The sequence below is a fragment of the Sarcophilus harrisii genome, chromosome 4, assembly GCF_902635505.1.
Source record: "Sarcophilus harrisii chromosome 4, mSarHar1.11, whole genome shotgun sequence".
Taxonomy (NCBI): Eukaryota; Metazoa; Chordata; class Mammalia; order Dasyuromorphia; family Dasyuridae; genus Sarcophilus; species Sarcophilus harrisii.
Window position 1 is genome coordinate 31,848,016 of NC_045429.1, and position 25,044 is coordinate 31,873,059.

A 25,044-nucleotide genomic window follows, 5' to 3' on the forward strand; every position below is an offset into this window, starting at 1 on the left:
TTAAGCAGGAAGCAGGGAATGGGGGGAAAGGAATTAAAAGGTCCTTTGGAATCACTTGAGTTGCATAAAGCACTGTGCAGTTTGGAAGCAGGGCTCTGGTGGGGAGGGATGCTTCCATTTCCAAGTTATTTGTTTTCTCTTTACACCATAAGGTATCCTTTAGATCATTAACTGTGGCTAGACTTAGATGGAAGTTGTCAGAAACATTTCAAATCTATAAAAACTTGCACACTCAAAAACTAAGATCCGTTGCCTTTGCATTATCTCATTAGTGCCACTAGACAATTATTTTCTATCTGTTCTTTTGGTTTTGGTCTCATTTAACAAGGAACTTGAGCATCATCAGTTGAATTAGAAAACTACCATCAAACTGAGGATTAAAAAAAGGATTTAAGACGCAAATCTTCACATACATGTTTGCTTAGGAACTGGTGAAATACAAGATGCCATTCTATCTGTTTGTTGATGAAAAGAAAACATTTTATTTAGAGCAAAAAATATCTTTAAGGATCTTTTTTAAACAGAAAGCATACCAGGCATATGTTATCTTTGATACATATAAATCCATAAATTATTCTGTCCCTTGGTTCTCTGTGAGTCATAATTGAAGCATAAAACAAAAGCATTTGTGTACCAGAGGTGAGCCAGTACCATTGAGGTTGTCCTGTTACAAATCCAAATAGAAGAATGATTTTCCCCAAGTCTCTAGGCACACCTGGATGTTGCACTGATTGTAGTAAGCCCCAGAATCCTTAGACAGTTCTTCTTAATAAGATCAAATATCACTCAAAATTTCCTTACTCTTCCCCCAGGAAAACTCAGATAGATGAAAGATGCCTAGCGCTTAAATTATGACATGAAATTTAATGGGCAGTTTTTTGAATAGTTAATCAGTATAAATGGGTTAAAGAACATTGTTGCTGATGAGAAGGAAAAGATGGAACTGGGTTCTCTTCAGGGAGTAGGTGCAGGGCTTTCAGTGATTGCAAGCCACCCTCTAACCAAAAGCCCATTTTTTTCAGTATCAGCATTTTCTAGATGACATTTGATGGCTGCTTAGCCCAGATCAATATCATCTTGGAAGAATCAGGGATGTTAGGTGCTTACAATGACAGTGATGGGAGGGCAAAAACTGGTGGCAGCACAGCATCCAGAGTGACTTGTATCCATGACCTAGGGCTATTATTGCACTGGCTTCCAGGAAGGATTTAGTGATGTGCATTGGGAGGATCCTAAATGGAGGATGAATGGAATGACTTGGGGTACCAGATGAGACACCCACCCAGGTGGATATCTAAGGTCAAATCCCTCCAGTTAATTGTCAGTCAGTATTAATTTTAGAAGCTTCTCAACCAGTTCTTAACCTGAGACCTATGACCTTGTTTTTAAATATTTCTAAAACTATTTTAATGTAATTGGTTCCCTTGGTAAGCCTGTGTATTTTATTTGATGTATTTTAAAACATAATTCTGAGAATGCATCCATAGGCCTCACCACCAGGGCTCCATGATCCAAAAAAGATTAAGACCCTCCCCCTCACCCCCCACCCCCCCACCCCCGTGCTCAAAAATGGACTAGTGCAGAATTAACCAGTATAAAGATATTGGTCTGGATCATAGAATTTTGAGTGACCCCAAGACATTCCCAAGCCATCCCCACCCCAAAAAAATCCTCAATTTTTAAACCTCAGCCTTCTGACAGTAATTTTATATGACCATAAATGTGGCAAAGAAGCTCAGGCTCAGAAGAATTAGGATTGTTTTTTGTGTCACTGGCAATTAATGAATCAGTCAGTAACTAAGCATTTAATAGACATCTGTGATGTTCTTGGCACCATGCTAAGCTCTGGGGATACACATCCAGTAAATGAAATATTCTCTGTACATGGTAGGTATGAAACTATAGAACATATCACCAACAAAAACTTGGGCTAAGGAAGTATGAAATATTATCGCTGCCAAAGGAAACCTTTACTAGCCTTGAGGCAACCAGGGAGTAGTAACAAACTGTGCTAGAGTCACTGGACATTAGCATAGTGTCTCACACACAGTAGGTGCTTAATAATGCTTGTTAACTTGACATTTCTGAGTGCCACATTGGTATGATATATTAAAAGAACTACCAAAAAGAACTAGCAAGTTGAGTGGATCTTCTATAAGGGATCTATGGAAAGAGTCTTGTATCTACAAGAATCACATAGGATAAGAAGGTATGGCTGGATTGCGGTTTTTTACTGGTATAGGGAACATCCCCTAAATAAGGTGGTAATTTATCCAAGTGCATCGTGCATTTGTTGTTCAGTTGCTTCGATCAAATTTTTCATAGGCCATTTGGTGTTTTCTTAGCAAAGGCACTGCATGTGATGATTTGCCATTTCCTTCTCCAGTTTGTTTTACAGATTCGGGAAAAGAGGGTTGTTATTTGTCTGAGTCACACAGCTAAGAACTATCTGAGACTGGATTTGAACTCATAAAGTTGAGTCTTCTAATTCCAAGCCTGGTCTGTCCATTGCATTGCCTAGCTGCCTATGCATTATGCATAGGCCTTGAGTAATAAAAGAGCCACAGTTTAACCAGTGCCTTTGCACAAACACTAAACAGACATACTTGGAAGGATGCTGACCTTCTAACTAGGTTTTTATTATGTAAGGGATTAGGGATAAGGGGGAGAGACCAGAGCTGTGGTTCCATTGGAATGGTGAACTTCTGATGAGAAATTTTCCTTCACTCATACCCATCTCAATGCCTGCTCTGCAACAAAGTCTTGGGGAGAAGCTCTTCAGTTGGGGACTTTCAACTTGTGCTTCTAATATTTTGATGGCTATATTTCCATATCGTAGGTTATCTTTGTAAAGTAACATTTTATTTTAAAAACATAGCTGAGAAAGGCTTCATGATGCTCCTGCCCAACAGGTGACCCACACAAAAAAGTTCAGAGCCCCCCTGTTTTAGAGAGTTACCTGAAAAATGAAGTAATTGGCCCCCTGTTCCAGTAAAAGCTTGGCTTCTTAGCCAAGCTGTGCTGCTGCTGCTGGATCTCATGCCTTTGTCATTTTACCTAGCACAAAGTAAATAAATATTATCTTTTGAAAACCCATCTGAGTATAGGACAGAAGCTTTAAGAGCTTAAAAATGAATTTGCATCCTTTTTTTCTCTAATCCAAAATAAAAACCAGTTTGTTGCTAGTTTTATTTTCATTCATTGTTGTGACCTCTGCTAATATAGATAGGCAACTGTTCTGTCCCTTGTATCTCATAGATGCCTTGACTGAGAGGTTAAGCAGATGCACAGCTAGTATATGTGCCTGGATGGAGAGTACATCCAGGTCTTCCAAACTGAGATCTGTTCTCAGTTCATTATGCCAGAGTATGTGATTGATGCTAGAATATTTTATATAAATTCAAATGAACATTCTATAGGTAATCTGTGCAAATCTACATGAGGACAAAAGCTTTTCTTTCATCTTATTTTTCATTTGACTTTTTTCAAAAGAAAAAAAAAAGGTTTTTTTGAAGAAAGTTTTATGATGTGGAGGTAATTCATTTATTTTTCTGAAGTTGCTATGCACAGGACATTGAGCATATGCAAGCTTTAAAATGGATTACTGGCAGCAATGGAATTTTTAAAAATAGATTAGATAATAATCTTTCCAGACTAGGTTGGGTTGTGGTCCTGTTTAGAGAGAGGGGACGGAGTGATGACACTTAACTATTCCTTCCTGCTTTATTTATGATATTTATATTTATGATAAGAAAATAACAGACTTTCGGTGGTGCACATAAAGCTGTAATTCCATCAACTAGTTCTAGTGACATTGCAAACCTGAGTGAAGTTCAAGTGGTTTATCAGTGTCACTAAAAGCCAGAGATGAAATTACATCCTTATAAATATGTAGAACTGTTTCAATTCCAATGACAGAAATCTGTATGTGAGGCTGACATTCATACATACCAAAGAGGAGCTTTTTGGTAAATAACTTAGTTTATTCTCCACCTCCCCCCCCAAAAAAAAAAAATTATTGAATGAAGTTACATTAGTTTAACTTGTATGACTTCACCAGGTCTCTTCATGTTTCAGCTTTAACTTTCATCTATTGAATTTCAAACCTTATATTAGTGTAGGGTTTGGCAGTTTTCAGAGTAGATGTTGAAAGTCTCTTAATGGCCTTCACAGTAGGCTTTGCTCCTAAGCTAATAGGCTGGTAGCATTTATTCTGATATTTAAATAAGGAAATGGAAGTTAACAGATTACCAGCATTCACACTCAGTCAGACCCAGCCATGTAAACCACAACCGGGTCTTGGAACTAAGATGCACGTGTTATCCTTCATTTATCAAGTTTTACTTAAAACAGGAGTTCTTCATCATTTTTGTGTCCTAGACCCCATTGGCCTACTGGGGAAGTCTATGGACCCCTTTTCAGGAGAGCATTTTAAAAAATAATATACACTTGAAGGAAATAGTAAGTTTTGGTTAGACATTTCTGAAAATAAAGGTATGATTTTTTTTTTTTTTTTTTTTTTTTTGCCATCCAAATTCACAGACTCCTTGAAATTGGATGTATCCATGGATCCCTATGGATTCCAGACACCATTTTAAGAATCCTTTGACTGTTGTTTTTATAACAGTGTTTCTGGAATTAATGGAACTTGTCAAAGACTTAACATTTTATTAATCAAAACAAGTTTTTTCATGGCCAAAAATTTATTAATTTCTTAATGGAAATGCTTTCTTTGTGTCAATGAAATAAACAGATTTGAAACTTGCTACATACTGATAATATTCAAGGACTGCAGTTTGTCATTATTTACTCAGTGAATCTGTGAGATCAGTTGTAGGTGAGGAATAGAGATGCACTGTTTGACTGCTTGTTGGACACATTTCTCCCTGGCTTTTAATTCATTCATCAGTCAGTATCTAGCACCTTGCCAAACTTTAAAGGATGAAATGAAGGTAGCAGCAATCCCTGCTTGTGTTCTTATTGGGAAATAAGTGTGTCTATGTCTGTGTGTGTAAAGCATGTAGATACCATAGACTGAAAATGAAGAAAAGAAATACAGTGTCCAGCAGTTAAATACTAGGTCACTTGAGAAGGAAAGTGCCACAGCTGACACATCAGAAATAGTAGCACTGGAGCTTTCAGCTGTTTAACAGTATTGAATTCTAGTACAATTTGGACAGCCTGTCATAATGACTAGAATTAACAATATGTTTGAATAATTTTTGAAGTCATCTTATCCTCATATGCTAAATATGACACTTTATATAAATGTATATTAGATTACAAAAGTTATTTTAGTTGATTAATATGGAGACTTGAGAATTTTTAAATTTCTTCATAATCACATAAAAGTGCAAAAAATAGAACTTTTTAAACTTAACTGCCAATCTTTACCAAAACAATTTGAAAAGTCATTTTATTAAGGAAAAACAAAATACAAGGAACAAGGAAATATTCGAACTCATTTCATCACAATCCTTACTCTGAAGCTGAACCTTTTTTTTTTTTTTTTTTTTTTTTGGTTCCAAAATCTATACAGGGAAATTCATCTTTAATTTATACTTTAGTCCATCAAATGAAAGGCATTCATTAAGTTCTAGTCTGTGCCTAATGAGGCATCTGTCACAAATGTATTTAGAGATACAATCCTTTAATTCTCCAATATTATACTTTTACAAAGATAGGCAAATTTATCAAAAATGAACTAGACTTTAAGGAAAGCAAGACAAGCATTAGAATATAATGAAAGCATTCTGTTGACCATTAGTTTTCTGAGAGATCCTTCACATTTAGTGTATAATTTTTCTAATTAGAAATTTAATAGAGCTAGAATAATAGGGGCTGGCTAAAATATTTCTAGACAGTGAATGCCTTGACCCAAGTTAATATTAATAACCTCATTTGTACTACATATGGTTTAATTTAAAAGGTTAAAATTGTCTACACTTAGGAGTCTTTCTTGACCAAGTAGATAAACTTTGTCTTGTTCCTGTGGATCACTAAATATGAGGCAAGAGCATCGGTGTTCACTTCTGTTATTGCAGGTCTTTGCAGGGTGAACCAGGAGAATTTTTGTCATGTTATCTGTTATGTTGGCTAAAATGTAAATTACATTTCTAACTTTCACTGGTATAACCCACAGTAGTAAAAACTGTTCTTGTGTTGAGGGACTTGGATTGGGGGAAGGGGACTGTGATGACCGCGCTAGCAACCAGGACACCCCAGAATCAGCCAGAGTCAGGATGAGCAAAAGGCCTTAGTCTTTATTCTTGGTCTTTAGATTCAGGATTAAACAGAATAGCAGCAGAATCTCCGCGACCTCCTTCTCCCTCATCTACCACCAAGAGTGTGACCCTGGCTCCTTTTATTCCACCCCCTAGTCCCTCCTACACTCCTCTGTATATACCAATCATTGAGCCAGCACAGGATAGTGGGAAGGGCCATTTCCCAAGCACATGCCCATAGAGTATTGTCCAGTCTGTAGTTAGCCTCTGGCGCTCAGCAGTCACGACCTCAGTGCATTGACTCAATAGTTTCAGCCCTCTACAGGGGACCTTTGTAATTTTCACTTTATTATCTAACCCCACTACTGCCAGCACAAATGTTATTAGTTGGAGTGCAAGAGAAAGGCACCAGATGTCGTGGCCACTGTTTCTTGACTTGACTGCTCTTCCACCTTTAAAAGCAACCATGGAAAACTATCAATTTACATATTAAAATTTGCTTAAGCGTAAATAGGATTGTTTAGATAAAATACCCCAGCACATGAAGTCATTTTAAGTTCAGTAGATGGTGTCCTGTTTGTTTTCCTTAGCAATGCAATTTTTCATGTTTTCTGATTTTAGAAGAGATTTACTTCAGAGAACTGTGTCCACCTGTTCATTGCTTTCTCTATCTCCCCAGAATAAAGAGGAAGTGATGGCAGTACGTCTTCGAGAAGCAGACAGCATTGCTGCAGTGGCTGAACTGAGGCAACATATCGCTGAACTGGAGATTCAGGTACCTGGTGGGAGAGAGGAGTTGCTCTACAGCGTAACGGGATGGGGTTTGTTCCTTTCTCCTGCGTTCTTGAGCCTTGCCTGGCGTTAGCTCCCTGCCAATGGGGAGGCTGTTCTACTTCTGTGTGGAAAATTCAGGGCAACTAACAGAGTTGTCTACCTGAAAAAGATGGTGTCTAATAAGCCCTCCTACACCTGACTTTTCTGGCTGCCAGTGCTTGGCCATCAACTTCTTTCTACTATAAAGTAGGGGTAGGAGCAAAGTTCATCTGAGGAAAGTATTAGTTTGTTATGTGATGGCTTACCAATTTTCTGACCCCATTTTTTCTTAAGGCACACTACCTGTATTTGCCTTAGAACAGGACCCCTGGGTCTGGAATCTGGAAACTCTGCTTTTAGATCTCACCTCAGGCCCTGCACAGGATATGCTGTCTGCCTCAGTTTTCTCTTCTGCAAAATGGAGATGGAGTTGCACCCACCTCTCAGGGTTGTTGTGAGGATCAATTGAGAAAATATTTGTAAAACACTTAGGACAGAGTGTGGCATATAGTAGGCATTTCATAAATGGTTGTTCTCTTCCCCGAGGAAAGAATTTTCTTCTCCTTAGTCTGTCCAGTGCTGTTGTGACTCACGTTAGTATCATTACAGAGAAATCGCTTGAGAACTATTATGTGCTAAGCTTTGTGTTTTATGGTCCTCTGACTAAATTATCTGCTTTTCCTACTTTTCCTTACTACAGGGAGTAGGACAAGCACATTCCCTTTGACTTCCTATTTTCAAAGGTCGTAAATTTTTCTTCTCTCTTTTTCTAGTGTATGTTAGTCTAGTCTATCAGCCACTTCTTCTTTATATAAAACTCCCTTTTTATCTTCTTTTTGTCTTTAAATTAAATCTCAAAACTGTGTGCTTTGTAAAAATGAATCCTTTAAATTTCAAACTTCAACATTCAGATGACTTTTATTGTCCAATTAACACATTATTTCTCTATCTTAAATCTAGATTATATATAAAAATAGGACCCTTTTATTATTTGAAAATTAATAAAAGTATACCTTTGCATTTCTTTAGAATATTTTTCACAAAGCATATTATTCAGGTAACATCATGCTTGAGCACTCTTATGATGTGTTTTTCTTTAATTATCACTGTTGTCCTTATTAGAAAGTTGGATATGAATTTGTCATCCTTTCACACTTTTTTTCATATGTCCTACCAATAGAAAAGTAAAATAGGAGCTTTAAATGAAATAACTTCTGTGATTGCAGTATGGTTAAGGAGATGCTAATTTTGGTCAATACTTGCTGGAGAGTATCAAAGGATGGAAGGTCATTTACAAAGTTATTTAAAACTATCATTACTTTATAAAAGAAAATGTAAGAAAATTTACAGTATCAATTTGTTGTTATCCTATTAGTACTGTTACATATATGGCACAGTTCAAGAAGTTTCGTAATGATTGACTTTTTTTGTTACCATGCAGTGATCAAGTCCATGACACAGTCTTTCTGCTTGTCAGGTTTTTAACATGGACTAAGGCATTCTTTCCACTGAAAACAAAACATTCTTTTTTCTTCATCTTAGAAAAACTTCAGTATGTACATTTAAATTCCACCAGGGGGAGAACTTGTCTTTAGGCCTGGAGTTTGTGTTCTGAATCTCAGTAGACCCTTGCTCTTAAGGAAGAGAGAAATTGATTTACTAGCCAGTGCTTTCTCCACATTTAGAGACTTCATTTGCAGTGTGCTCTTGCATGTAGCCCTTAAAGTGAAACTTGCAAACAATTGACATTTATTGGCCAACTTTTGGAAATACTTGATTTCTATAAGGATATAGCAAAAGGGGCAGTCATTGGTAGCTCTAACTGCCCAAAGTGTACTTGTGTGGAAGTGAAATTTTGGTCATTTTAGAGGCTCCTTGGTGAACTTTGAGAGTATCAGGGGCGTGAAGAGCCCTAGCCTTGGCATCCCAAGGCACAGAGTTCCAACTTCACCCCATGCTTGTCATGTGACCTCCCTAAGCTATCCCCAGGGAAAGTGATCGCCCAGCCTCAGCCACCAGCCTGTGGTACAGGTAATGACACTTGCAGTATTTGTAATACTGCATTTTGTAAAATGTGTGTGGTTATTATTCCTGGTTAGGTTACTTTCACACACTACGTTCTGTAATGTAGTACTGCAGTTTACATTGTTGTTTCATTTATTTGGCACTGTTTGGGAATGAGGTATTCCACATAAGTGAATTTTGAAAGTAAATGAGTATTCCTTTTAATACCTGAAACTATTTGTATTAAAATGCTAGGTTCTGGGGGAGGGGGGTTGAAAAAAATTATTCTAAAATAGACTGTATACTTTTTTACCTTCTTAAATGTAGTAAAAAAAAAAAAAAAAATGAATACAGATTGTCTGTGTTTTAGTCCTGGCTTACCATGGAGGTTCAACTATAGACTATTTACTGATCACATGAAAGCAAGACACTCTGAAGTACTTACATTTCTCTTGTTGATCATTTGTTCTTTTGGTGTGGCTCTTAACAATAAGGCATTTATAAATTGGTTTATTAAGTCACTTTAAGCATATATTATAATTTATTTGAAAGTGATTACTGTGATTGAATGTGATGACTTTGTTAGAGGATCAGAATCCAAGCATCAGAAGTGATTTGCAGAACTTAAGAATCCAGAATTTCCAAGTACTGTCATCCTGATAATCAGAGTTCTGACTCAGTTTCTTTCATTTGCTATATAGACTAGAGTTTTGCTTTTTTTTTTTTTTTTTTTTTAAATTCTGGACTTCATACACACAAAAAGGTACATCTCCAAATATAAAGCAGAACTGAAAAATATGTAAAACTTCCAATATATTGCATGTAGTTTATTTTTTCTAAAAAAAAAGTATATGATAAATTAAATGTTATTTTTTAAAGCTGTCCTGCTTGTCTGTGTTTCCTTCTGAACTTCCTACTGTTCTCTTCTGTGCATTATAAAAATGCTTTGTTGACTCTCTTTTCTTGCTTTTTTGATAGGTAGATAAGAGTATATATTCAATATTTAACTATATAGGCACTGTTCACTAGAGATAAAAATACTAGCAGACTAGACAATCTCAATTCTCAAGGAGCTTACATTTTCATGAGGAAAGATAGTATAAAAAGGCCTGAAAGAGGAGGGGGGAGGAGAGGACTTGCCTCTATTTTACCAATCCCTTCCTTCTTGTTGCAAACTCCCTGGTCGGCCACTCAGCAGAAGCTGCTTTGTCAAATGCTATCAGTTCAGTGCTAAATCCAAGGACCTTTTCTCAGTCCCAATCCTGTGGAGCTTTTGATATTTACAGAAATCCAACTTCTTCACCCCAGACACCATCAGTCCTTGACTTCAGTGATAGTATTCTTTCCTGGTTATACTGTTATCTGCCTTCTTCAGTGCTCTTTTGTCCTCTTTTTTCATACTCTCTTATTTTCATTGGAAATTTCATCAGCTCCTATCATTCAGATACCCCCTTTCTACCCAGATCTCTTTATCTCGGTCTAACTTCCTCCTGAACTCTAGTTAACATTGTTCTTCATTTGTTTGTTCTTAGTTTCACACATGTATTAGTATTTTGCTAATCATCTGTCATTTCACTCTCTGTCTTGACCCTTGGCTATCTCTTCATTTGGGACAAAATGACTTTCAGGAATAGGGACGCACTGTCAACTGCTTGCTGGACACATTTTGCCCCAAATGTCCCACAAGCATCTCAGACTCAACAAGTCCAAAGGGGAGCTTGCTCTTTTCCTCTCATGGGCACCTCCATCTTGCCAGTGCCCCAGGCTTGTCATTTCAGAGTTCCCCCTGGACTTTTCCCTCTTTTTCATTGCTCCCTCCCCCTTGTCATTTACCATTGTACCTCCCCAGCGACTTTTCTCGTGACCCTCGCTGCACTCACACAATCCCCACCCTTTGCCAGCTTTCCCTACTCTGGTTCTCTCTGGCAAAGCCTCATACCCGCTCGTCCACTTCCCAGGCTCTTCCCTCTCCAGTCCATTTTCCACTCGGCCGTCCTTGTGACATTGCCGAGGCCAGTGATTCTCAGACATTTAGGTCTAAAAGTTCTGGAGGACCCCAAAGAGCTTTCGTTAATGCATGTTGCAGCTATTGCTGTTCATCATGTTAAAAATTACGGTATCCGAGTTGTTTCGTGAAAATTGTTTCACCCTCAGGGTCTCTGAACTGCACTTGGGGAACTGCCAATCTTTAGGATAAAGTAGAAGCTCCCCAGCTGGGCATTTAAGGTCCTCGCCTGCCCTTCCAGCCTCATTGTGCTACTGTTCCTCTTTATAAACCTTCCTCTGCTTTCACTGGTTGGGTCCAGGAGATGCTTCCTGAAGTGGCCATGACATCTCCTGGTTGTATGCCTGGTGCCCAGAATATCTCATGGCCCATGGCCACCTGGCTCGGGGTGGGGGAGAGGCAGACTCCCCTTATAATGGAAATCCTTCTGCTTTTCTTTGTGTTGCCAGCACCTTGTACGAGTAGGCCTTGCCTACTATAGGTGCCCAGTAGAGTTAGGCCCAAAGTGGAAGACCTGATTTCAGAGGCAGCTGCAGCCCAGCTGTGTGACCCCCTCTGCTCCCCCCGCTTCCACATCTGTATCATCATCATCACATCCTGTAAGAATCACACATGCCCCCAGGAACTATGCTGTCTGTGGGGTTTTCTTGGCAAGATGTTGGAGTGGTTAGCCATTTCCTTCCCATAGATTTGCCCAGGGTCACCCAGCTAGTACATTTCTGAGGTCAGATTTGAACTCAGGTCTTCCTGAGTCCCAGCAGGACCCCTGAACCACCCGGCTGCTTTTTTGTGTGCTTCACTCGTAAAAAATATTCTGCTATTGGGAAATACCTGTTATTTTCTCTTAAGGTCAGCTCCAATTTTGCATGTAAATGTGAGGCGTCATAATGTAAGAAAAATGAGGAAATTTATAATAACAAACAAACAGAAGAAGTTGTTTTCAGAGTTGAGGAAACTAATGTGCTTAAATCACTTGCCTTCCCATTTCTCTACCCTTTCATTTACAAAGCTAGAAACCTTCATTGTTCCATGAGGTTCACAGTCTTTCTCTCCTTGTCCTTTCCACCCCCTATTTTTTCTATTCTAAGATATTGAGCACCACAGAAATCTCTCTGGAGGATCTAGCCCTAGAGCCATCTCTCCCTGCGTAGGGAACAAACCCAAGCCTTGGACCAAGGGAGAATTTCTTGAAAGATTGGAAATTCCTTCTCATAAATCATCCTCAAACAGCCTTTTCCTGTGCCCTGTACACTGAGGAAACAGTTGATGGATTTTGATGTTGAGACATAGCCCTGTCTTTCAGCCACTCGAGGCAGGAAGACTGGTGGTCTGTCGAAGAAGAGAGGCCCGCTTGCAATCAGGCCTCTCTGGGGTGCTCTCCTCGGGCCACCCGGTGGCTATGACCGTGGTTACAAGACCCCCCCCACGGTTTAGGGAAGTCAGATTGCCTTCGTGGGGAGAGGGCACCCTGCGTTCAGACAGACGAGCCTCTTGTTTTGTGCCAGCTTCTTTCATGTCTGGGCCTATCGCATTCTTGTCTAAGGAAGTCATGTCAGATTTCATCCCAAAGGGGCTCCTGAGCAAGATTTTATATTAAGTCACCCCTTGGGCAAGCCTGGGTGCTAAGGTTACCCTCAGGGATCCTGGCTTTAGCACCTGAGGCCTAGTTGTCCCAAAGAGGGCATGACCGGTTGGCGTTTAGTTGTCCTCTGGGAGTTCAGAGCATCAGACCGGGCGGGACGCACTGAAACCTAGAACACAGAAAAGCAGTCATGAATGAGTGCTGGACGCCCGCTGTGATCTTTGCTGGATGCTAGGAAATGGGACCCATGCCTCAGTGCCACAGAGGGGCCGATGTCCTGGCTTTCAGAAAAGCAGAGCTGATACCTCCCACCTATGGAGGCGAGAAGCTTAGCGGGTCCTCTGGTATGTCAGTGTGGGAAAGACTTGATACGTATACGCTCCTGAACCTCACCACAGCCCCAGGGAGTTAGGTGCTGCCTTATTTTATACATGAAAAATCTCGGTCACAAAGGTAAATGGCTCCCCAAGTCGTCCAGAAGGCTCTTCTGCATCGGAGGCAGGTTCTGTCTGCCCCAGGTCTTAAGGACCCTTCCTGATGGCCCGCCGTGCTGCGTTACATGGTCACTGATCAGACCAGCATCGCTTCCCCAAGAACAGCTTGTGCCAAGGAATTCCGTTTTCTTTTTGGGCAAACGAGAGAAATGCCAGAGGTGTCACATGATAGGAGTTCAACAAAACATTATGCAAAGTTTCTTGTGTTTTGCTTTGGAGAAGTTAGAAAGATGTGAGCTACAATAAGACATTGAGGTGGATTGGAATGGATGATGTAAATGAACCAAAATTCATCATTAACGAGTTTGAATAGCTGGGGAGGAAGTCTCCATGGGAGGGCTCCAGCTTGAGCCTCTTCTACTCAGTATTTTTATCAAAGACTTGGGCTACCACATAGATGCCATTTAGGTCACATTTGTCAGGAACTCAGACTGAGGGATAGCTGGATTGGATGACAGAATTTATTTCAGACAGCTCTCAGAAGACTAGGACAGTGGCTCCTGGTAAGAGATGAGGGTGACATTCTGTGCTTGGGTCGCAGCAGATCCCTTCACCCAAGCAGGAAAGATCAAGCACAGATACACAACAGTGAACAAGGTCTCAGCATTTTAACTGCACACTTGGTGTGACTTCAGGTTATGAAATAGCAGCCAAGAAACCCTCAGAACTTTTCTGGCTGCATCAGAAAATTGAATGTTCAAGACATGGTCCCTTGTTGGGCTACATCTTGAACAATTATTAGTCTCAGATGCTTTATTGTTTTAAAAATTATAGTAGCTTTTTATTTTTCAAAATACATGCGAAGACAGTTTTCAACAATCACCCCTGAAAAATGTTGTGTTCCAGATTTTTCTCCCTCCCTCCCACTCTCCCCTCTACAGCAAATAATCCAAGATAGGTTAAACATGTCCAGTTGTTCTAAACATATTTCCACATTTAGTCTCCATTGTCCTCTCTCTGGATGCAAATGCCTCTTTCCATCACGGTCTATTGGAATTTCTTTGAATCTTCTCACAGTTGATCATCATATAATCTTATTGTTGTCGTTCTACTCACTTCACTTAGCATCAGTTCCTGTAGGTCTCTCCAGACTTCTCTGAAATCATCCTGCTGGTTGTTTATTACAGAACAATAATATTCCATAACATTCATATACCCTCATTTATTCAGCCATTCTCCAGTTGATGGGCATCCACACAGTTTCCAGTTCCTTGCCACTACAAACAGGGCTGCCACAAACATTCATGCACATACAGGTCCCTTTCCCTTCTTTATGATCTCTTTGGGATACAGGCCCAGTAAAGACTCACTAAGCTGTTTTTCAAGAAAAGCCTGGGCACCAAAAGGCCTTGTTGGCAAGGCTGCAGGGAGACTTCTGCAGGTGCTAGTTGACTGAATGGCCTCTGAGGCACCTTCTAGCTCTCCGGTGCTGGCTTTTAGTTTAAATCAGAAAATCACATCTCTGACTGTTGGCAATTGATAGGCTTGGGGACAAGGAGACATGATCCCTGGGTTCTGAGATTCAAAAAGCTGGCATGAAGAAGGGAGATTAGACAAGTTATGCTTACTCCATAGGGCATAGTCCAGAGAAATGGGCCGAATTTGCAAAGTAGCAGATTGTGGAAAGAATTGGTAGGGAAATAGTAAATAGGGAGCTGATCTTTCTTTTGGATTTGACCTGTTCTTTACCCTCAAAGTTTTACATTACTGTATGAAGTTAGTCATATAAAGAAACTGAGGCCCAAGTGAGCATAGCTGGGAACTGAATATTTTTAAAGAAGGATAGTTAAAAAGCATGTTGAGATTTCTAACATCCTGTGACAAAGTTAAAGTTGTACAAGACAGCTGTTATTTACATAGACATGAGGGAACTCTGAATTTAGGGACAGATGCACACTCCTGACAGGCTTTTGTTCCTTTGCCCAGGAGGTAACCTCTAGGAATAGCTCAGATGGTCAGTGTTCCCAACTGCTTTGGGTTTAAATAGCATCTACTCGAAACACTATTCTGACTTGGAATGAGGGAGCTGGGTTTAAATCGGTGTGCCAGGTCACTAGACTTGAAGGAAATCCAGGGATAAAACTTTTACCATTTAACCCCTTATAATGAAGGAATAATGTAAAATTGCTGATATTGGCATGGTTAGCATCGACTATACACTTCTAAGTTGTATTGATTTCTCTGCCCCTAGTTGCCTGAACTTTCTTGCAAATTATTTTAGGAAGTCTGGAGTCAGTTTTTTTGTTGTATGTGTTTTTTGATTATCTGAATTAACTAAAGAACATTTTTTCTTTAAAGACTGCCTTTAAACTGCATCAATTTGGGGACTTGTGTTCTTTTTTTTTCCATATTAAAATATTTTTCTTTTTTTCCATATTAAAATATTTTTCTTTTTTCATGGGATCACAGAATCTCAGGCTTAGAAGGAATTTCATAGGCCATCTAGTCCAAACCACATCTGAGCAAGCACATCCTTGCTGTGTGTCAGACGGTCCTCCCACAGCCGTTGGCTTGAAGTCTTCCCCGGAGGGCTCTCTCCTACTTCCCAAGAGAGCCCCTTCCGTTGCGGGACAGCCTCAGTTATGGGGAAGGCCGTCTCTTCAGATAACTGATGTTGGCTTTTTTGTTGTTTCACTGTGGGGCCAAGCAGGACAAGTCTAATTCCTCTTCCATAGGAGCTGACCCTGCCCTCTGGGCTACTGCTCCTGGCAGAGAAGCCACTGGGGAGCAGGGGCTGGGCCCTGGGCCTCGCCTTTCAGTCTGGCCTTAGACCCTGACTAGTTGGTGCAGACCTGGACAGGTCACTTAACTCCCATGACCTTGGTTTCTTCATCTGTGAAATGAGGGTCTCAATAGCAGCCACCTTGCAGGATCATTGGGAGGATTAAGTAAGATAATATTTGTCAGAGGGCTTATCACAGAGCATGGCACATAGTAGGCACTTTATAAATGCCTCCTGCACCTGTCTCCTCAAACCCTCCTCACTTTATTGGTATCCTGCCTAAAATGGGGTGCCCAGAACTGCGTGCACAACCCCACATGAGGTCTGGAAAGAAAGAAGTCCAGTCTTAGGCGGTCGTATAGCTGGGTCATTGTGGCTTATGCATTATGCAGAGGGCTCATATTAAACCAGAAATAGATCTATGAAATACCTTCATGTTTTCAGATTTGCTGTGATTTTACCCCAGTTCTGCCCCTTGAATTGGGTAAAATGGATTTTTTTTCAGCATAAGTCTAAGATTCTCCATTCATCCCTCATAAATTTTATCTAACTAAATCCAATCTGTCCAGATCTTTTTGGATCCTCTCCTGGTCCTGTCACCTGCACATTAGAGAGGGATGCCATCCATTTCTTCTTGAGAAAAATGACTTTCTGAGACCATTTCACAAGTGCTTCAGATGCTTTCAAATGCAAAAAATAAACTTCCAGTTGCTCTGAATTGTTCTTTGAGTATATTCATGGTGGTGTTTTGCCAGTTAATATTTATATTTGTGCTTAGGGTTTTCAGAGAGCTTTCACACCATACGCTTCTTCATTTAATATTTACAGTAAATATGTGAAATAATTAAGCTAATATTGATCCCATTTCACAGATGAGAAAATATCAAATATCAGGTCTTCTAAGCCCTAACCCAGTAGTCTTAGATTGCTGTTATTAAAATTTCTTCTATTTGTTAAAATTAAATTGCATCTTAATTTAATTTTTAGTTAAAAATAACTCATTTTCATTCCAAGGATCAATATTAAAATTATTGCTGTAAGAAGCAGTTTACTGACATTCCAGTATGCTATAGAATTTTCTTTTCATTTAACATGTTGTTTATGTTTATGAAATCCTATGAAAATTTTCACCATTACCTGACCTCAGCCATCACTACTAATTATGTTTAGAGAAAATTAGTAATAGGAAAAGAAAGCATAAGTCTTCTAATATATTTATACTTTCTACTCCAAATGAAGATAATTAATTTTAGTCAGTTGCTAATGTTGAAGTCTTATGTAGTTAAAATAAGAATTATTGGTAAATAGCTTGGTATATAATAAATTCACATGTCTAAAGTTTGCTGTGATCAGAGAAAAAGGAAAAGGACTTGTAAATTCTAAAATATTTATAGCACTTCTCTTTGTGATGAGAAAATTGGCCCATGACTTGGGAAATGGCTGAATAAATTGTGGTATATAATTGAGATGGATTACTACTATGCTGTAAGGAATGATGAGATGGTTGATTTTAGAAAAACATGGAAAGGCTTGCATGAAGTAATGAAAGGTAAACTGAGCATAACCAAGACAGTAACAGTAATATTGTTCGAAGAATAACTATCTACAATCAAGTTATTCTGAATACTATAAATACTAAAATCAGTTGTCAAGAACCAATGAAGTAACATGCTGTCCACCTCCAGAGAAAGAAGGGACAAATAGAAGTACTTATAGTTTGGCTTTATGAATATTTATAGATTTGCCAAATGGTAGCTTTTTCTGGTGCAGGACAGGAATAGAGAGACACAGTTCAAAACTTAAAATCACATTTAAAAATTAAAATTAAAGGGGTGGCTAGGTGGCGCTGTGGATAGAGCACCAGTCCTGAAGTCAGGAGAAACTGAGTTCAAAATTGATCTCAGACATTTAATGCCTCCTAGCTTTGTGACCTGGGCAAGTCACTTACTCCAATTGCCCCAGGGGTGGGGGGAAGATTAAAATTTTAAAAGTTGTTCCTTTTAGAGATGTGAGAATTCATTTTAAAATGAGTGCTAGTAGTATAAGTTTAATGGCCTTTTTAGAATAACAGCATTGAATTTTGTGCACAAATTTTTTCAATTTGTTTAATTGTCGTGGGTTAGTTGAATGAATTATATTGATTTTAGGCATTATTTAACAAGAAATCAGTTAGCTGCCGTGTATGTAACTTTTGACAGGAAAGTTTTTTATTCTAGGATTTTTAGTTTATGGCACTGATTGAAAAACCCCAATTATGAATTATTTCAAGAAAATATAGTCACAAGTTTTAAAAAATTAAGTTAATAAAGTAATAAACTTTAAAAATTTTAGTGTAGCAGATACTGTGTTTAGGCACCACTGTTACAGAGCAGGCAACATTTCCCCTCCCTGGCTAGTTCCCTATTCTTCAGATTTGGTCTTCAATCCACTCTAAGAAATGCCTTTTCATGGCCCTATTTGTCTCTTCTAGGTACTGAAATATAAAAATCTTTTGGCTTTTTCTCCATATTTTTAAATGACAGGAAGCTTTTTTTATTCTTATCATCAGTGGTACATGCTACGTGTATGATGTGTTTTTGGAAGTTTAAAATGAGTCACCACGAAGTCGCTGAAAGGCCACCACTTACCGCATTTACAGTTCTGAATAAACTTGTTTAAATTTTTTAATGCAAAGCATGTATCTTTACCACATTGACTGAAGTGTTACCAAAAAAAATTTTAGCGACAGTGAGGTAGTTGACTGGTTACAAAGCAGTACCAAATCAGTAAGAATTTACTAAGAAAGGCTTAGTGGTTGCCATTGATGTTTCAGTAATGTCACAGAGCTTAATCAGAGTGACTAACTTACCCAGGTTCACAGATTTACTTAAATCATTTGTTTTTCTGATACTAGTCACAAAGATTTCAAATATAATTGATTCAAATCTTTTTCTAATTTATGTATTTGAAATGTCATTAAAGTGACACAAAAAAATCATGACCGTACTATAACCTGCCATGATTATTTCTGTGGCTTTTAAGCACAGTTTCATGATATAAACATTAAAAAAAAATACCACTTAACATTTAAAGTAGACAAAGGTTTGTTCATATGTTAGAAGTCCACGTTTAACCTTTTTTTTTTTTTAAAGGAAAAATTTGTAGAAAAACTTTTATATACTCTGTTTTCTCCATGTTTCTTAAATTATATTTTTACAGATAGAGAATTTTTTAAATATAGTTTTAAGAAATACAACCTTTCTAGTTGTATTTGAGACTAAATACCTTGCACAGTGTCATGACCCTTCTAATACCGCAAACTTTCTGTAATACGGCTCCCAAAGAAAAACCCACATCCTATGTATAACCTTAGATTTATTTTGAAACCTACATGAAGCGAACATAGAGATTACTAATTGTTTCTGTTATTTCCTTTAAGGGTATGAGTTCTAATTTATGACCTGACCTTCTCAAATTTGCCAGATCCATGAAAAGCAAACTTATTTTCATAAGTTTATTCTCAACATATGGTCCAAAGGCCTGATCGTGGACCAAGACAAAATTTATAGATAAAGCATTTATTAAGTCCTTATTATGTAAGACACGGCTCTAAACACTGAGGTCTTATAGAAATACACGGAAGTAGGGCAAGTCAGACAGTCTTTTTTCCTGAGGATCTAATGGGAGGAGGGGAGCAAAATATAAGGGAAGTGGGGGGGAGGGAAGGGCATGGTTTGGAAGTGGTGTCTGAAAGCCTGGGTCCAGCCAAGATAAGGTGGTCTTCCAGGGATGGAGTCTAAGGCTCTCTTGACTGGGGGACTAGCATGTTAGAGTACATGCATGATGGCCTGGAAATGGTAGGAAAATAAACAATACTCTCAATGTTTTTGTTTGAAAATTAAGAGTAATAGCTAGTGTATATAGTGCTTTCAAAGTACTTTACAAATGTCTCATTTTATCCTCACAACTCTGGGACATGGCTATTACTATTATCTCCATTTTACAGTTGGGGAAACTGAGGCAGACAGCGGTGCAGGGACTTGGCCCTGGTCACACAGCTAGGAAGTAGCTGAGACTAGATTTGAGCTTCCTTAGGGAACTGGCTCTGCCCCCTGCGGCTTCTATTGTGGCAGGCCAGGGATCTGGCTGCAGGATTTCTGGAGGCCGTGCTTCCCTGTCTCTTGTTTCCTTCAGAGCCTCCTGGCCGCCCTCCTGCTGGCCAGGGCTCATGCGGACTCTTTCAGCCATCCTTGGGGCAGCTCCACCCCGGAGGAGGGCTTTCTTCTGGTTTTCTGTGACTTTCTCTATTATTGCTCTGGCTATGGGGTTTGATGAGAAATGAGTGGGAGAGCAGGACAGCTTTCCATGCCCCCATCTTCGCTAGGAGGCAGTCGGCGGAATCTGCAGAGGAGTGTGAATTGTGAGCAGAGAACATAAACTTGAATACAAGGACTTTGTAACCTGGTACTCAGAGGCCTTGGTGACCTGTTTCCTGCATCTGGATGTTGCAGGCAGTGAAATTGCAGAATAGCCAACTTTTCAGAAGTTTAGATGAAGGATATACTGTAGTTTCAGGTGTTTCTTTTTCTACAGTTTTTCCTTTGAACAGCTTTGAGTAAATGTAAATCCAAATTATAAGGTCCTCTTTAAAAAAAAAAAATTCTTTACTTTTTCATCAGGCAGTTGGAGTAGAGCCTAATTGGCTTTCTTGCTAACTTCTACTCTTCCTACTTCCCTTAAGATTTCTTTTAAAATATAGAACCATAACTTATATTCATTCTAGCCTATTACCTATTTAGTTCTAAAGAGTGGGGGAAAGTACTTATTGATATTTTGTCATCTTTGAGAGGCACGGTTTAGTTATGTGGATTTCATTGCATAGTCTAAAATTAAAATTTCTATCTGCACATCTTCATTTAGTACTTTTTATACATTAAACAGTTTTCACTTTGACATCTCTCAAGAATTGATATTCCATATTCTTTTTCCCTTTGATTGGTTTGAGACTCTACATCAAAGTTTGGACTCCATGGATCTGTTATGGAGGAAGGAGGTGTTCATGAACCTAGATGACGAAAAAAGGTCTTTATTTCAATATAGTAAATTTCCTTTGTTAGCTTGTGCATTAAATTTTGTGCATTTAAAAAATTCTAAGAAGGGGTATACAAGTTTCACCCAGATTGCTCAATAAATCTATAACCCGAAAAAGGTCAAGAGCTCCTGTTCTAGACTTTGAAAAGAATTATCTTGTGAATGTCCAATGACATTATAGATTGTGTGTGTGTGTGTGTGTGTGTGTGATGCTGGTTTATACCCTTTCGATCTTGCCACAGGAAGAGCACTTCCTTAGACAGGAAGAAAGCAGATTTTAATATGTAAGCAGTGTTTCAGCCACAGGTTTCCCAGTAATACTCTAAGGTGATCATATTGTTTGCTTAAGAACTTACTAAAAAATATAGTTGAGAATACAATTTAAATAAGGTGTTTTCATAACTACAAGAAATTTCCAGAAGTAGGCCTCAAATAGTTATTCATGGTTTTTATATAGAATAGTTGAGTTTGTATAGTTTTTTATTTGGGAAATTTGATATCCATAAAAAAAATTTCCTAGCCTTGAATTTCTAAACTTGGTTAGATTAGCCTGACCTTCTGTTTGATATGCTAGTAGTGGTATTGCTGTTACCAAAGGGTGTGCAAAATTTTAAGGATCCTTGGACAGAATTCCAAATTGTTTCCAGAATGATCAAACCAGTTCACAACTCCAGTAGCGATGCATTAGTGTCCCTGTTTTCCCACATCCCTTTCAGCATTTGTCATTTTCTTTCTGTCATGTTAGCTAATTTAGCTGGCATTGTCATTTTTTATTATATTCATTTAGCTTACCCATGAGCAATTAGCATTTTTCCAGATGTTTAGATCAGTCTTACTTGTGTGAAAAGTGTTTTGTAATTGTATTCACATGGTTCCTGGGTCTGTGTTGGCAGGTAGAGACTCCCAAGGTAGTTTATATTATCCACAATTATTTTAAATGGAATTTCTCTTTCTTACTCTTCCTGCTGAGTAAATTTAAGAAGTTGTTTTTTTAAAATTCACCTACTTTCTCCTGTTTTTAATGGGAATGAGAGTTCTGTTTTTCAAAAGCTTTTTCTGCATCTATTGATATAATTATATGATTTTTGTTGAGATGATCAGTTATGCTTATAATTTTCCTAATGCTGAACCTGCCCAGAGTGTACAGTGTTTGTCTTTCACAAATCTATATTGAAAGTTCACCCTGGCGTCCTCTCTAGAAGCAAAGGTAAAGGGGCTTAAGATAAACAGGGAGAATGACTTGTTCCTTTAAAAAAAGAAGGAAGAGGGCTTGAGCATAAACACAGAGAGAGGAAACCTGTCAGGCTGAGAGGAAGACGTGAACAGGGGTTGTCAGGGGAGGGGTCATCCGCAAAGGCTCAAAGAAAAAAGAGACTTGTAGTGAAGAATGGTGTCCCCTGGTCTGTACTCCTAAGGCAAGTATTCTACTCATCAGGGAAAAACCCCCACCAAAGAGAGCTGTCTGGTGTGGGGGGTGCATGCTGGACTCAAGAGTGAAGAAGGCCTGGATTCAAATCTTCCTTCCCACAGAAGAGAGCTGACCATCTTTCCTTGTTTGTAAAATAGAGTGATACTTTGGTATCTATATTACAGCGAAGATTAAGTCAGGTGACAGGTCCACGTAAAACTTCCTTATTGATGACGGTGATGACATCAAGGTTCCTTCTGGAGGGAGTAGTTTCCCCCTTGGTTTTGTGACTTACTCCAATCTGGAGCTGTCTTCTGCTTTTCTTTGAGTCCCCAGTTTAGTGCAGTGCCTCAGACATGTGAGGTATCTGAGTAATGCTTATTGACTGATTGGCTGACTGATCAGAGACTGGAGAACTACTGTTTGGTCGTGTTATAGAGAAGGCTCCTATTCGGAGGTGACCTGGGCTAGAGGAACCTGCAGGGTCTTTAGGAACTCTGAGATTCTTGGACTCTCAGTCATAATAAGGAAGAAGACAGAGAGCCAAGGGGGAGAGGTCTGGGTCAGTCAGGGTATGAGGGAGAGCCCTTCTGCTGACACAGCTGCCATCTTGGTGGCTCCTCAGCCTGCTGGAGCTTCCCTTTGCACAGTGGGAAGGCTGCTAAACCTTTGTCGGATTGAAGTGGGCACTGCCAACAGCGGCTGGAGCAGAGGCCGTTCCCGACGTCATCGTCCAGGCGCGTCTTCGCTGATTGCCACAGTAAGTGTGGCCCCCGTGACCCTCGACTGAACTTGGGCCCTTTTGCTGGTGAGCAAACTCTAGAGATGCTTTCATGGCACTGCGCTTCCCAAAGAAGGGGGAGATGTGGGAAGCAGAAGGAAGACCAGGCCTCAGGGATGCCCAGCCTGGGATACATGAGAAACAGGGCAGCATGGAGGTGGAAACATTCACCAGGGAGGTCCCAGGGACATGGCCGCAAAAGGCCAGTCACCCAGAGAGAAGGACCTGAGGTGGCACACAGGGCCAGGCGGCTCACTTACTAAACTGCGTGCCAGGCGGGGGACAAGCCCCAAGCACAGCAGTAATCCGAGAGGGAGAAAGGATGTAGGAGAAGGAGAGTGAAGGGAAAGAGGAAGAAAGGTCAGGTTAGCAGAGGAGAACAAGGAAGCTGAAGAAATGGCCAGGGTTTAGGTTAGGGGCAGCGCGTGCCTGCAATTTGGGGCACTGGACCTGTCTGACCTGGAAGCTCTGTAAGTTCATCAAGATCAGGGCCTGAACAGACTGCTCTTCTCTACCCCACATGGGTGGTTTGGTGGGAGAATTCTCACCTGTCTAACCCTAAATTCGACTTCCAGCCCATGCATGGACACTTTTAAAGCTCAGCGCCCTGCTGACAGCTCTGGCCGCTTCCAGGCCCCCTTTGTACGTACAGCTCGCCCCTGGACTCTTGCATCTCCAGGATAGAGCAGCCCCCCTCCCTTCCCTTGGCCATCCAACCTTGGCCACTGAGCTTCATCCCATTGAGGAGGCAAGAAAAGATCTGGATGCTGGGTCTCTTGGGTACTTAGGAAAGCTGCTCCTCTGGGGAAAGTTTACCCCTGTGGCCTGTCCCCTGCACACACACCAAGGCTGGGAGCTCTCTTCTCGTCTCCTGTATACGATTCAGTCATTGCTTCAGTAGCCGTCCCTAGGTGGAAGACGCTCAGAATTACTCACACGGAACCAGCCCCTGTGACCGGGCCCTTCGGCTGTCTGTGAGACATCTTCAGAGTCCTGGCGACATCTCCCCTTCACCTGGTCCCAAAACTGACCTCCTTACCTCCCCCCAACCTTCCCCTTTCCCTCATTGTAGAGGAAATGTCCTGTTTCCCAGGCCCCCAGGCTGGTAGCGAGCCACCTTAGACTCTCCCTCAATTCCATTCCCTCTCCCTGCCATAGTCAGTCACTTGTTCAGTCATTTCTACTTTCCTAACATCGCTCCCATTTACCTGTTTCAATTTTTTCTCCATCTCCATCCAACCTTTTCTAATCTGTGAAGTTGATGTAGCTCTACCTTAATCATTCAATAAACACTGCTGTGGTCTTGAGACATGTGTGTATGTGTACATATATGTGCACACTCACACACACACGGAGGGGGATATGATGTATGCACGTATGTACACGAGGTAAATGTAAAATTTACAAATGCAAATCTATACAAAATGGCCAATACCCGATAGGTTAGGAGAGAAGAAACTAGCAGTTAAAAGGGTTACAAGACTTCATGTGGATGCTCAGTTCCTTAAAGAAATAGAAGAGATGATATGATGACCAGTTCTGATGGACCAGGCCATCCTCAGCAACGAGATCAACCAAATCATTTCTAATGGAGCAGTAATGAACTGAACCAGCTACGCCCAGAGAAAGAACTCTGGGAGATGACTAAAAACCATTACATTGAATTCCTAATCCCCATATTTATGCCCACCTGCATTTTTGATTTCCTTCACAAGCTAATTGTACAATATTTCAGAGTCTGATTCTTTTTGTACAGCAAAATAATGTTTTGGTCATGTATACTTATTGTGTATCTAAGTTATATTTTAATATATTTAACATCTACTGGTCATCCTGCCATCTAGGGGAGGGGGTGGGGGGGTAAGAGGTGAAAAATTGGAACAAGAGGTTTGGCAATTGTTAATGCTGTAAAGTTACCCATGTATATATCCTGTAAATAAA

The 25,044-nt window shown here is 39.9% G+C and overlaps 1 protein-coding gene across 12 annotated transcripts in view; it reads left to right on the top strand.

Moving 5' to 3' along the window:
* The window catches only part of EVI5 (ecotropic viral integration site 5), a 206,301-nt gene that overhangs the window by 138,431 nt on the left and 42,826 nt on the right, over nt 1-25,044 (top strand). For all 12 annotated transcript variants that reach the window (XM_031969307.1, XM_031969313.1, XM_031969311.1 and 9 more), the window contains one exon: nt 6,904-6,999. In XM_031969307.1, the coding sequence (XP_031825167.1) occupies nt 6,904-6,999 (96 nt within the window). The remainder of the gene's footprint in view (nt 1-6,903; nt 7,000-25,044) is intronic.